The sequence below is a fragment of the Trachypithecus francoisi genome, unplaced genomic scaffold (assembly GCF_009764315.1).
Source record: "Trachypithecus francoisi isolate TF-2019V2 unplaced genomic scaffold, Tfra_2.0 Lachesis_group12, whole genome shotgun sequence".
Taxonomy (NCBI): domain Eukaryota; kingdom Metazoa; phylum Chordata; class Mammalia; order Primates; family Cercopithecidae; genus Trachypithecus; species Trachypithecus francoisi.
In genome coordinates, this window is record NW_022681457.1 from 46,987,276 (window position 1) to 47,001,416 (window position 14,141).

At 39.0% G+C, this 14,141-nt stretch overlaps 1 protein-coding gene across 5 annotated transcripts in view; it reads right to left on the minus strand.

Moving 5' to 3' along the window:
- Positions 1-7,981: 7,981 nt before the first annotated feature.
- Positions 7,982-14,141, minus strand: part of MCOLN3 (mucolipin 3) — a 32,120-nt gene continuing 25,960 nt past the window's right edge. For 3 of the 5 annotated variants that reach the window (XM_033225446.1, XM_033225449.1, XM_033225445.1), the window contains 4 exons: positions 12,179-12,280; positions 11,950-12,072; positions 10,955-11,161; positions 7,982-9,139 (listed from right to left, as the gene is read on the minus strand). In XM_033225446.1, the coding sequence (XP_033081337.1) occupies positions 9,005-9,139; positions 10,955-11,161; positions 11,950-12,072; positions 12,179-12,280 (567 nt within the window). In that variant the 3' untranslated portion in view covers positions 7,982-9,004. The remainder of the gene's footprint in view (positions 9,140-10,954; positions 11,162-11,949; positions 12,073-12,178; positions 12,281-14,141) is intronic. The other 2 variants (XM_033225448.1, XM_033225447.1) reach the window with 1 other exon arrangement.

The following is a 14,141-nucleotide window of genomic DNA, read 5'->3' on the forward strand; positions in this document are numbered from 1 at the left end:
TAAAGTTTCAGGATACAAAATCAATGTGCACAAATCAATAACACTGCTATACAACAGTGACCAAGCTGAGAATCAAATCAAGAACTCAACGCCTTTTACAATAACTGCAAAAAAATTTTTAGAAGTTAGGAATATACTTAACCAAGCAGGTGAAAGACCTCTACAAGGAAAACTACAAAACACTGCTGAAAGAAATCATAGATGACACAAACAAATGGAAACACATCCCATGCTCATGGATGGGTAGAATCAATATTGTGAAAATGACTATACTGCCAAAAGCAATCTAAAGATTCAATGTTATTCCTGTCAAAATACCACCATCACTCTTTACAGAACTAGAAAAAAATCCTAAAATTCATATGGAACCAAAAAAGATCCTATATAGCCAAAGCAAGACTAAGCAAAAGGAACAAATCTGGAAGCATCTTATTACCCAACTTCAAACTCTACTCTAAGGTTACAGTCATCAAAACAACATGATACTGATATAAAAATAGGTACATAGACTGATGGAACAGAATAGAGAACCCAGAAATAAAGCCAAATAGTTATAGCCAGCTGATCTTCAACAAAGGAAACAAAACCAGAAAGTGAGGAAAGGATACTCTGTTCAACAAATGGTGCTGGGATAATTGGCAAGCCACATGTAGAAGAATGAAACTAGATTCTCTTCTCTCACCTTATATAAAAATCAACTCAAGGTGGATCAAAGGTTTAAATCTAAGACTTGAAACCATAAAAATTATAGAAGATAACATTGGAAAAATGCTTCTAGACATTGGCTTAGGCAAAGACTTCATGACCAAGAACCCAAAACAAAAGCAACAAAAACAAAGATAAATGGGTGGGACTTAAGTAAACTAAAAAGCTTCTGCACAGTGAAAGAAACAATCAGCAGAGCAAACAGACAACCCACAGAGCGGGAGAAAATCTTTGCAATCTGTGCATCTGACAAAGGACTAATACCCAGACTCTACAAGAAACTCAAACAGATCAGCAAGAAAACAAATAATCCTATCAAAAATTGAGCTGAGGACATGACTAGACGATTCTCAAAAGAAGATATACAAATGGCCAACAAACACATGAAAAAATGCTCAACATCACAAATTATTAGGGAAATACAAATCCAAACCACAATGCGATACCAACTTACTCCTGCAAAAATGGCCATAATCAAAAAATAATAGATGTTGATGTGGATTTGGTGAAAAGGGAACACTTTTACACTGCTGGTGGGAATGTAAACCAGTACAGCCACTATGGAAAAACAGTATGGGAATTCCTTTTTTTTTTTCTCTTCTTTTCTGAGACAGGATTTTGCTCTGTCACCCAGGCTGCAGTGTAGTAGAGTGATCTCAGCTCACTGCAACCTCTGCCTCACGGTTTCAAGCTATTCCTCCACCTCAGCCTCCCAAGTAGCGGGAATTACAGGCACATGCCACCATGTCCGGCTAATTTTTTTTTTTTTTTTTTTTTTTGTATTTTTAGTAAAGATAGGGGTTCCACTATTTTGACAAGGCTGGTCTTGAACTCCTGACCTCAAGTGATCCACCCACCTCAGCCTCCCAAAGTGTGTGAGCCACCACGCCCAGTCCAAATTCCTTAAAGAACTAAAAGCAGACCTACCATTTGATTCAGCAATCCCATTAGTGGGTATCTAACCAGAGGAAAAGAAGTCATTATACGAAAAAGGCACTTGTACATGCATGTTTATAGCAGAACAATTCGCAATTGCAAAAATATGGAACCAGCTGAAATGCCCATCAATCAATGAGTGAATAAAAAAATGTGATCTATATACAATAGAATACTACTCGGCCATAAAAAGGAAAGAAATAATGGCATTTACAGCAACCTGGATGGCATTGGAGACCATTATTCTAAATGAAGTAACTCAGGAATGGAAAACAAAACATCATATGTTCTCTCTTATAAGTGGGAGCTAAGCTATGAGGTACAAAGGCATAAGAATGATACAATGGGTTTGGGGACTCAGGAGGAAGGGTAGGAGGTGGTGAGGGATGAAAGACTACACATTGGGTAGAGTGTACACTGCTCAAGTGGTGGATGCACCCAATCTCAGAAATCACCACTAAAGAAATTATCCATGTAACCAAACACTATCTGTTCCCCAAAAAGCTATTGAAATATTAAAAGGTGGGAAAAAAAGAAATATTCAAATAGTGGCTTGAATAAACTCTTTTTAAGAAAAAAAAAAAAAAGGTGGCCGGGCACGGTGGCTCACGCCTGTAATCCTAGCACTTTGGGAGGCTGAGGCGGGCGGATCACAAGGTCAGGAGATCGAGACCATCCTGACTAATACGGTGAAACCCTATCTCTAATAAAAATACAAAAAATTAGCTGGACGTCGTGGTGGGCGCCTGTAGTCCCAGCTACTCGGGAGGCTGAGGAAGGAGAATGGCGTGAACCCTGGAGGCGGAGCTTACAATGAGCCGAGATCGTGCCACTGCACTCCAGCCTGGGCGACAGAGCAAGACTCTGTCCCCACCCCCCGCCAAAAAAAAAAAAAAGAAAAAAAAAGGTAATTGCCAAACCCAGGGTCATATAGATTTCCTCCTGTGTTATTATCTAGGAGTTTTTACTTTTCCCCTTTCATTTACATCTATGATTTATTTTGACCTAATATTTGTAAAGGGTGAAAGGTCTGTGTCTAGGTTCGTGATTTTTTACATGTGGATGTCCAGTTATTAACATACCATTTGTTAAAAAGACTATCTTCTCCATTTCATTATCTTTACTCCTTTGTCAAAGATCAGGTGACTATATTAATGTGGGTATATTTCTGGGCTCTCTATTCTTGTTTTAAAAACAGGCTCTCACTCTGATGCCCAGGCTGGAGTGCAGTGGCATGACCTTGACTCACTGCAGCCTGGAACTCCTGGGCTCAAGCAACCTTCCCACATCAGCCTCTCAAGTAGCTGGGACTACAGGCACACACCACCATACCCAGCTAATTTTTGTATTTTTTATAGAGACGAGGTTTTGCCATGTTGCCCAGACTGTTCTCAAACTCCTAGGCTCAAAGCAATCCATCCACCTTGGCATTCCAAAGTGTTAGGATTACAGGCGTGGGCCACCGCCCTGACCCCTGGGCTTTCTATTCTGTTGCATTTATCTTATCTATTCTTTCACCAGTACCTTGATTATTGTAGTTTTTTGGTTTTTTTTTAATTTTTTATTTATTTTATTTATTTATTTTTTGAGACGGAGTTTCACTTTTGTCACCTAAACTGGAGAGCAACGGCATGATCTCAGCTCACTGCAACCTCTACCTCCCAGGTTCAAGTGATTCTCCTGCCTCACCCTCCCAAGTAGCTGGGATTACAAGCACCTGCCACCATGCCCAGCTAATTTTTTTCTATTTTTAGTAGAGACAGGGTTTCACCATGTTGGCCAGGTTGGTTTCGAACTCCTGACCTGAGGTGATCCACCCGCCTTGGCCTCCCAAAGTGCTGGGATTACAGGCGTGAGCCATTGTGCTCAGCCGATTACTGTAGTTTAATAGTAAGTCTTCACATCAGGCAGTGTTTTTGTTTGTTTGTTTTGTTTTGTTCCTCTCCTTCAAAATTGTGTTGTCTATTCTGGGTCTTTTGACTCTCCATATAAACTTTAAAATCATTTTTTTGATATCCACAAAATAACTCCCTTGGGTCTTAATTGGGGTCGTGTTGATTTATAGATCAAGTTAGGAAGAACTGACATCTTGACAATATTGAGCCTTCTTATTCATAAACATGAAATATCTCTCCACCTATTTAGTTCTTTGATTTCTTTCATCAGAGTTTTACAGTTTTCTTCATATAGAACTTCTACATAATGTTAGATTTATAGCCAAGTGTTTCATTTTGGGGGATACTTCTACAAATGGTATTGTGTTTTTAATTTAAAATTCTAATTGTTCATTGCTGATATACAAGAAAGTGATTGACTTTTGTATATTAACCTTGTATCCTACAATCTTGTTATAATTACTTATTAGTTCCGGGAGATTTTTTTAATTCTCTCAGATTTCCTACATAGATAATCATGTCATCTCAAAGACAGTTTTATGTCTTCTTTCCCAATGTGAATACCTTTTATTTCCTTTTTGTATTTTATTGCATTAGCTAGAACTTCTAGTATGATGTTGAAGAAGAGTGTTAAGAGGGGACATCCTTGCCTTGTCACTGATCTTAGCATGAAAACTTCTTAAGTTTCTCACCATTAAGTGTGATGTTAACCCTAGTTATTTTTTGTAGATGTTCTTTATGAAGTTGAAGATGTACCCCCTTTTTCCTAGTTTGCTGAGGGCTTTGTCATGAATGGATGTTAGATTTTTTAAAAATGCTGTTTGTGTATGTGTTGACATAATCATATATTTTCTTCAGCCTGTTGATGTGATGGATTACATTAATTGAGGTTTGAATGTTGAATCAGCCTTGCTACCTAGAATAAATCCCACTTGCTTATAGTATATAATTTTTTCATACATTGTTGAATTTGATTTGCTAATATTTTTGTTGAGGATTTTTGCATCTATGTTCATAAGAGATGTTGTTCTTTAGTTTTCTTTTAATATCTCTCTGGTTTTGATATTATGTTAATGCTGTTCTCACAGAATGAATTAGGATGTATTCTAATTCTGTCTTCTGGAAGAAATGATACAGAATTGGTATAATTTGTTCCTTAAATGTTTAGTAGAATTCACCACTAAAACCATCTGGGCCCAGTGCTTTCTGTTTTGGAGGGTTATTCATTATTGATTCCATTTGTTTACTAGAGTCTTATTCATATTGTTTGTTTATTCTTGTGTTAGTTTTGTCAATTGGCAATTGTGTCTTTGAAGGAATTGGTCCGTATCATCCAGGTTTTCAAATTTGCAGGCATAGATTTGTTCATAATATTCTTTTATTATCCATTGAATGCCCATGGGATAGGTAGTGATGCTCCCTCTTTCATGTCTAGTGTTAGTCATTTGCATCTTCCCTATTTTTTCTTAGCTTGGCTATAGGCTTACTGATTTTATCTGTCTTTTCAAAGAACCAGCTTTTGGTTTTGTTGATTTTCTCCACTGATTTCCTGTTTTCAACTTCATTAATTTCTGCTATAATTTTTATTTTTTTCTACTTCCTTTGGGATTTAACTTGCTCTTTGTCCATTTTCTAAGGTAGAAGCTTAGGAGATTGATTTTTACATCTTTCTTCTTTTCTAATATATGCATTCAATGCTATAAATTTTCCTCTAGGCACTGCTTTTACTGTTTTCCACAATTCTTTACCATTTTTGTTTGAGTTTGTATTTCGTTCAAAGTAATTTGTAATTTCTCAAGATTTCTTTCTTTTTTTTGAGACAAGGTCTCACTCTGTTGCCCAGGCTGGAGTACAGTGGCACAGTCGTGGCTTACTGCAGCCTTGACTTCCTGGGCTCAAGTGATCCTCCTGCCTCAGCCTCTGGATATGTCTTCTTTGACCCATGTGTTATTTAGATTCTATTAGACTTTCTATGTAGATCATAATATCTGCAAATAATGAGTTTTACCTTTTTTGTTCTAATCCATACACCTATTTGTATGTATTAATTTGAAAATAGTGTGGTGGGATAAAAAAAATTAAAACTCAATATGTATTAGATAATTTAAAACTTTATTGAGTGAAAAAAGAAAATGGCACCTGAATTGTTTAAAAAAAAAGTAGTATCAGCAAAATCAATGTCTGCACAAAACTGATTTTTACAGACACAAATACTAAAATATCCACATTGATATCTATAAACCCATTTTCTTGGGGTTTCTTTCTTGACTACTGTGGTTTCTCTCTTGAGTGATAGAAGGCCATTCTGAATCCTGAGACTTATAAACAACTTCTTATTTGTAGCCCCAACAAAGGGATTTATCTGTTCCTGGTCAAGTTTTGGACCCTGCAGCCACCACAAACCACTTGTATCGGAATCACTTTGTGTGCCGGCTAAAAATGGCAGATTCTTGGCCTCCCCCAGGACATGATGAATAAGAATCTATGCTTAGGCTTTGATAAAGAGAAAGAGAAAGAAAAGAGAGAAAGAAAGAAAGAGGGGAGAGAGAGAGAGAGAGAACGAATATCTCTGCTGGTATTACCTGTACATTCATAATTTTAACAAGATCCCCCAGTGGGCTGGGCGCGGTGGCTCACACCTATAATTCCAGCACTTTGGGAGGCTGATGCGGGCAGATCATTTGAGGACAGGAGTTCAAGACCAGCCTGGCCAACATAGCGAAACCCTGTCTGTACTAAAAATACAAAACAAAATAGCCACGTGTGGTGGTGTGTGCTTGTAGTTTCAGCTACTCTGGAGGCTAAGGCACAAGAATCGCTTGAACCTGGGAGGCAGAGGTTGAAGTGAGGTGAGATTGCTCCACTATACTCCAGCCTCTAGCTTGGGAAACAGAGCAAGACTCTATCTCAAAAAAAAAAAAAAAAAAAAATCCCCTTATGCTTACAACCCTGAAAATCATTATGGCAGGAGGAGGGGACAGAGAATCTGACTTCCTGAAAAAGGGGGTATCATCGACAAAAATCCCCTGATTTCCTGGGCTAGAGACTAGAAGCCTGGAAGAAAAAAATGACTTCAATTCTATGTTCTTTCTTACAACTGTCTTGGCATTCTCTATGGTACATATATACATGTAAGGAGAACTCTAAAATGACTGGCCCATAATTTATCTGCCTACCGAGATCAAGCCATTGTACTGGTTTGAGGACAGTTCAAAAAAGTCAGTCAGTGCTATTTCTTTCAGTAGACAGAAGAGCTATTCTCTCATGGACATCTTACTAAAAATTAAGCCTTGGAATTTATCAGGGACTCCTGCCACAATAAGAGAGCCTGGAGAATCAGGAGAGAGATGTGAAGGCACCAAGTCACTGGCTGTGATTCTACAGAAGAAACATAATGACTTCAGAGCAAAGCAAAACTCCAGGCCCAACACTGGGTCAGTGGTTTCATGTTTCCATTGAAGTACTGTTAGTCTAAAAATCTCACAAGGTGTAAAGAAAAGGATTTATCAGATAATAAACATTATTTCAAAACTCACATAGAATTCTAGTAATTTCTAAAAATGATTGTATTATAAATATTAGAACTGTCCCCAAAATAGTCACTTAGATATTTAGATTTTTTTATTTTTTAAAGCCTCGGGTACTTCAGAAACCACTTATACCTGTTATAAAACCTCCCATTTCAACACCTGGAGTCATTATTATGACTGTCATTATGATTAAATAATAAAATCTCAGTAAAACAAAGTTAGAAATTTAAAAATCAGTGTTTTTTAAAAAAGTTTGCTTTGAGATCTTTACTGCATATAATTGAATTCACTTCTACTTGAATAAACAGTAAACACAATAAATATTCATGTGTTGAAAATCTGTGCAGTTCTCAATTAGCAGTCTATAAGGAGTAGAGACTATTTCTATGTCTTTTTACAGCACACATTTCTCTTATTTTAAAATTTTAAGCATAATTGTCTTCACGTATATATATGTGTATACATATTTGAGACAGTGTCTCACTCTGTCACCCAGGCTGGAGTGCAGTGGCATGATCACAGCTCACTGCAGTCGACTTCCTGGGCTCAAGCAATCCTCCTGCCTTAGCCTCCCAAGTAGCTGGGACTACAGGCATGCACCACCACGCCAGCTAGTTTTTTCTATTTTTTGTAGAGATGAGTCTCACTATGTTGCCTAGGCTGGTCTTGAACTCCTGGGCTCTAGCAATCCTCCTGCCTTGGCCTCTCAAAGTGCAGGGATTATAGGCATGAGCCACTGTGCCCAGCCCTGAAGTATCTGTAATGTGAGTTATAGAACCTTGCCCCATGAAACCACAGCCTCTCACCCCAAAACACTTTGCTGTGAGACATAATGTGCCTATGAAAGGTATAGTACATCACTAGTTTTAACAGGCTGCTCAAGTACTAATAAAATAATCACTACTTGATCAAAAATGCATTTGGTATATGCTTTAATTTCGTGCATGTATAAGATACTCTTTTTACTTTCTACTTTAACACTGAAAGAGGATAGAAAACTTGTAAATGAGTATTTAAAAACCTGATCTTCTTAAGAACTAAAAGCAGAATCAAATAACAGTTGCCTTTCATAACCAAATGCAGTCATATGCTGGATAACGATGTTTTGGTCAACGACGTACCGCATGTACAATGGTAGTCCCAGAAGATTATAAAACCATAATTTTACTGTCCCTTCTCTATGTGTAGATACTTACCATTGTGTTACAATTGCCTAATGTATTCAATACTACAGTAACATGTTGGTATAGCCTAGGACCAACAGGCTATACCAAATAGACTAGGTGTGTAGTAAGCTATACCATCTAGGTTTATGGAAGTACCTGCTATGATGTTTAATGACAAAATCACCTAACAACACATTTCTCAGACTGTATCTCTGTCCTAAGTGACACATGGCTGTATCACATTGTTAGCTGGCACACTCTCATTCTGGTGCACTCTTACTCTTCCTTTTAAGAGAAGATTTTAAAATGCAATGATTACTGTATATATGGTAATAACTCCCCGTCTCTCAAGGATGGACTCCTGAGAGTGGTCCAAGCCAGGGTTACTGAGTTGTCCGAAGTCACAGTCAGACCAGGGATTGTTTTCCACTGATTATACAGTCCACACAATCAGAATAGTGGGAAGCAAGATTTTCAGAGCAAAAGAGAGGCACAGAGAATACATCCTAAAGCCATGGCAAAAAAAAAACAAGAAATAATAATAATCCAATAGCTTTCCTCATTGAAGTTATTTTTAAAAACCCAGCATAAAACTGCAAAGACATTAAATATTGCTTTTTAAAAATATAAACAGTTATTGGTGAATTATAGATCTCAATTAGCTCAAAATAACAGTCTTCAAACATACTACATCTGATCTCAGAATATCCATATAGTCTTCCAACTCTGCTACACATTATATTTTCCTCTAAAGTACAGATAAACCTGATAGCTACTTCTTACAACAGCAGAATAAAGATACTGGAGGGTCATCTTCTAATCTGTATTTTCCGGAGTTGGGTAGATCTTTGCACTCTGATATAAATGTACGAAGTTCAGTCTCTGGGAAACCATCTTGTTGGTAATGCTAAACAGGAGAATGTTAAAAGCTTTCATTAATAAGCCCCTTGAAAACAGCTTCATTCCAAATTCAAAATGGATCATTTGGCAAGGGAGGGGGTTTTCTACAGAGACAGTATAGTTACTTCCGAGTACCTGCAAGGAGATGTAGCCTCTAGAGTCACTCAGGTTTGGCGGAGGTAAAGTGGGCCTGGGATTCTGCAGCTGCCTACCTGAGCTCTCTTTCTGGGTCCACTGAAACCAAATGGGCACACTGAGTCTAAGTCTTAGTTGTCCTTCCAGGGAGAATTGAGTCAGCCCCATCCCAAGTCGGAGAACCTCTGTCACTACTCTGCCCTGTAGGCCTGTGACTTCCAGACCAGTGTGATGCAGGCATTTTCAAAGGACTATGGTTCAGGCCACAAGAAGCCCAGTGGATTTAAATTAACAAGGTTTTCTAGCAGGCTAAGAGATGGAAATCCCTGACCTCACCCAGAAGACCTCTCAGCACAGTCTTGGACTCTCCTGAGCTGGCCCAGGTGTCTGGACAAAGGTCTGAATGCTGTAAGGGAACTTTTCAATCTGCACACCCTTTTGGAGTCAGTCTTCCAGGCAGACAAGTTTGTTTAAGGGCCTCATATTTATATCAGTTTGGGACCTAAAATTTCTAGGACATGCCATGATTAGAAAGGATCAAAAATAACTTAGCTTGCCCATTTGGCAAGGGCCCTGAGCCCACGGAGAGAGGTTAGCATCTAAAATACGAGTTTCAGGCTTATGTCATCAAAGGTGAAAACTCATGTTACCCTTAGAGCTCTCAGATGTCACCCTCGAATAACACATAGTTCTCTGCATGCAGAGTTGGAGGCAGTGAACTTTTAGAGTACCATTTGGAAGGATCTGAAGTTACAACTACATTCTTTCCCAGTTGCCTTGGTGATCCGAAGGACACATCTGCTGAGCAGATGAGAGAGCAAGGAGGACATTTGGTCCCTGAAATCTTGTTCAGTAAGGATGAAGTCACAGCCCTGGCTTCATGAGCAAAGTATTCATCATTATCAGCTCCAAACCAAGGCATTCTCTTTATCTCTAGGGCCAATCACATGGCTTCATGTTTCTTTACCCCTCTCATACCCAGAAAGAAAAGTTCCCAAGTGGAAGTGTCTATGCCACAAATACACCTAACAGTATAAGGTTATTGGAAATGTAAACATATGTAGATATTTATTCTGCCTTTCCATATTTCAATGGGCTCAAATTGATTTTTAAAAGATCTTATATGAATGACAATAGTTTTTCAGTTCAGGTATCTGACTGTATAAAGCTACGTGCTAGTACTGGACCCATTAATCCTTTTGCTATTCTGGAGGCTGGGCCCTGGGCTTGTGCCCTGCAGGGCCTTGCAAAGAGCAATGGGCATAGTTACAGTACACTCCAAACAAAGGGGTCAATTGTACTTTATGAAAATTTGATTTTTTGTGTTCCCCACAATATTTTGGCTTTCTGAAATGCCATATGTTTTATTCACTCAATATCTACTAACCCTTTTCATTCTTTATTTAGTTTTTCACTCTTTACCCCCCAGACTTCTAATGACCCTTATAATTCTAATAAAAGGTTAGAAAGCTTGTGTGAGAAAGCATAACTACTTAGAGACTAAGACTTTCAACATTCAATTTTCCCTCTATTTCTGTTAATCAGTCTCTAAAAATAAGGTCCTTCTTTGCTATCCTGAAGAAAGTAACATTCCATCAACTTTTCTTCTGCCATTAGGTACTGAATTTTACTGCTATACTACAAGTTATAGGACAATGCTACTACTTAAGGCTCTTGATAAACCTACCTTAATTGTTTCATATGTATCAGTGATCAGTGCAATGAAAAGACTTAAAATCATATATATGAAGAGGCTGATGAATGAGTAGAGGTAAATTCTACTAAACAGCCAGACCAAGTAACTTTTTTGCTGCATTTTTGCAAACGTGGCAAACATATCGTCTCCATTTATCAGAGAGAAAAGGCACTCAGAGACCATGTTCAGAGAACGAAACTGGAAAAAGAAAAGAGAAAAGTTCACTTTATTCCATGTTCCTTCCCACTGGAGACCTCTGTTCTTGACATCATATTAAAGATAATGGGACCAGATAACCCAAGTTACCATTTTCAAACAAATAACCTGAGGTAACCACACACATTTGCTTTGTGATGCATATAACATATATAAGCCTACTATTTTTTTCCTGGGACAAGCAGCTTTCTCTTGGAGTAGCCTGAATCAAATGCAGGAGCTGGTCTGCACCCTCAGTGCTTTTCTGAATCAAGCCTTGCATCTGCCCTTTACCTTAAAGAGACCTTGAAATGCCTGTGCAGAGATACCCAGGTCCCAACCATGCATGCTCATACATTTCATTTTAAAGTTTATTTCATTTAAGGGCATAATATTCCAAACTATAGCTGTAGTAACAAAATTTTCAAATATTCCTACAAGTTTCCCCCTATGCTACTTTTTAAATAAAGTCACATTTTGAGAAGGCTTATCTGAATAGACTGCTCTTAGATATACTGATGAATCAAATTGACTAAACTTGACTTCACTGGTGGTAAACGGAACTTAATTACCTGATATATTGCAAGAAAGAATTTGAGACAGTTGAGTACATCAAATATTCTCTCAAGCCGGTCACACCCTATCACTTTATAAATATGGCACTAGATATACTACCTTCAACATTTTAAGCTGAATCACAAAATGAAAGGAGTTCATTGAAAAAGGATAACAAGCCACTGGCACTATGCTAACGGGTTAATAGCAATAGGAAAAAAGTTGTTTATCAGTACCTTGTCATGGTAAGGCCCCAGCACGATCCATCCACAGAAGCAGTAGCCTAAGTAAATCATAGCTGCACAGCAGCAGAACCTGATGACATTGGGCAGCGCTGCCTGAAGGGTCAAAATGAGGAGCTGGGAAAGTAAGAGAGGCCATTAGAATCGCTTTGTCCTTTAGCCAAAGCAGTGCAATAACTTTGAGAGAAATACCAACAGCATGGAGATCCGTAGAATTCCTTACATTGTACTTTGCAAAGAAACCGAGGTATCGGATGACTCCAAGCCACACAAGCATGGTAGAAGTCCCAAGAAGTATGCTACAGACATCATAACTAGTTAGACTCTAAGACAAAGTGGAAAAACGTAATCAGATTATAAAGCAGAAATTCATTTGGCAATAAATATTGAGGTAACTATGAGTCAGGCACTGTTCTAGGTGCTAAGGATAAAGCAGTGAACAAACAAAATTCTCTGCTGTCATAAAGCTTACATTCTAGTGGAGGGAAGAGAGAGACAATAGAAATAATAGAAACTTTGGGGCATTTGCTGCTGATAATAGCTGAAGAGAAAATTCAGAGGAGGGGATGAGGAATGGGTATGGGTTTGTCATTTTAAATACAGTGACCAGAGAAGGTCTCACTAAAAAGGAGGCATTTGAGCAAAGATCTGAAGGGAGGGAGGGAGCAAATCAGGGGAAAATCTAGGGGAGAAGACTTCCAGGCACAGGGACTGGCAAGTGCAAAGGCCCTGAGACAGGAGGGTGCTTAGCAAGATAGTGCATCTGGCTGGAGTGAGCAATAGAAAAGGTATACAGTTATAGAGATAAAGTGGCACTCACCAAGTTTGTCTTTTCCTCTAACTCAACTGGGGAGATTTGAGAACCTCAAACAGAGGTGACATGATCAGATGTTGGCTGCTGTGGTTGAGAGCAGGTTGTTGGAGGAGTGAGGAGGCTATTGCAATAATATAAATGAGAGATGGTAGCTTCGACCAGGCTGGTAATAGTGGAATTGATGAGGTGATTTTATTTTTTTGAAACAGGGGTCTTACTGTGTCACCCAGGCTGGAGTGCAGTGGCACAACCACAGCTCAATGCAGCCTTGACTTCCCGGGCTCAAGAAAGCCTCCCGCCTCAGCCTCCCAAGTAGCTTGGATTACAGACACATGCCACCTTGACAGCTAATGTTTTTTATTTTTCACAGAGATGGGGTCTCACTGTGTTTCCCAGGCTGGTCTGGAACTCCTGGGCTCAAGCCATTCTCCCGCCTCAGCCTCTCAAAAGTGCTGGAATTATATGAGCCACAGTGCCTGGCCAGTGAAGGTAGAACAATAGGATTTCCTCTTGGATTAGATATGGGAAGGAAGAGATTAGTGAAAGAGAGGAGTCTGTGATGAATCCATGATTTTTGGCTTGAGTAACTGATGAGAGTTACCATTAACTGAAATTAGAAAGGCTATGGGAGAAGCAGGTTTTGACTGCAGAGGTGGGGGCTTTAGATGTTCTGTTTTAGGTGTGTTAAATTTGAAAGGAAAAGCAGACATCCAAGTGGAGATATAGACTAGATGGTGGATATGCAAATCTGGAGTTCAGGGAAGAATTCTAAGTGGGGGTATAGATTTGGGAGTCATTGGCATATAGATACTAAGCTATGGGACATGATGAGATTACCAAGACAGTGGCAGAAAGAGAAGATGTCCAAGCACTATGCCTTAAAGCATTATCACCTTAATAGGTTGGTGAGATGAGAGGGAACCAGCCAACGCAAGTCAGAAGACCAGCCAGTGACTTAGGAGGAAAACCAGGTGATAGTCCAGTGAAAGCATGTGCTCGGCAGTGTTCGAAGCTGCTGCTAGGTCAGGATGAGGGTACATAGTTGGTTATTGGACTTATCAGAATGAGAGGACACTGAAAAGAACACTTTCCTTGGTGTGGCAGGGCAGCCTGATTGGAACAGACATAGAAAGAAAGAGATTTTGCGAGGCTGTGAAGTGGGAGGATTGCCTGAGCCCAGAAGTTTGAGGCTGCAGTGAGCTATAATCGCGCTGCTGCACTCCAGCCTGCGTAATAGAGTGAAACCCTATCTCTTTAAAAAAACAAGTGGGGGAGGGGAGAAGCAGAATCAGAAACAAGATTAACTACTTTTTTTTTAGATATTTTGCTAAATAAATGAGTGTAGTAAGTTAGGGGGAGGAATTAGGGTTGA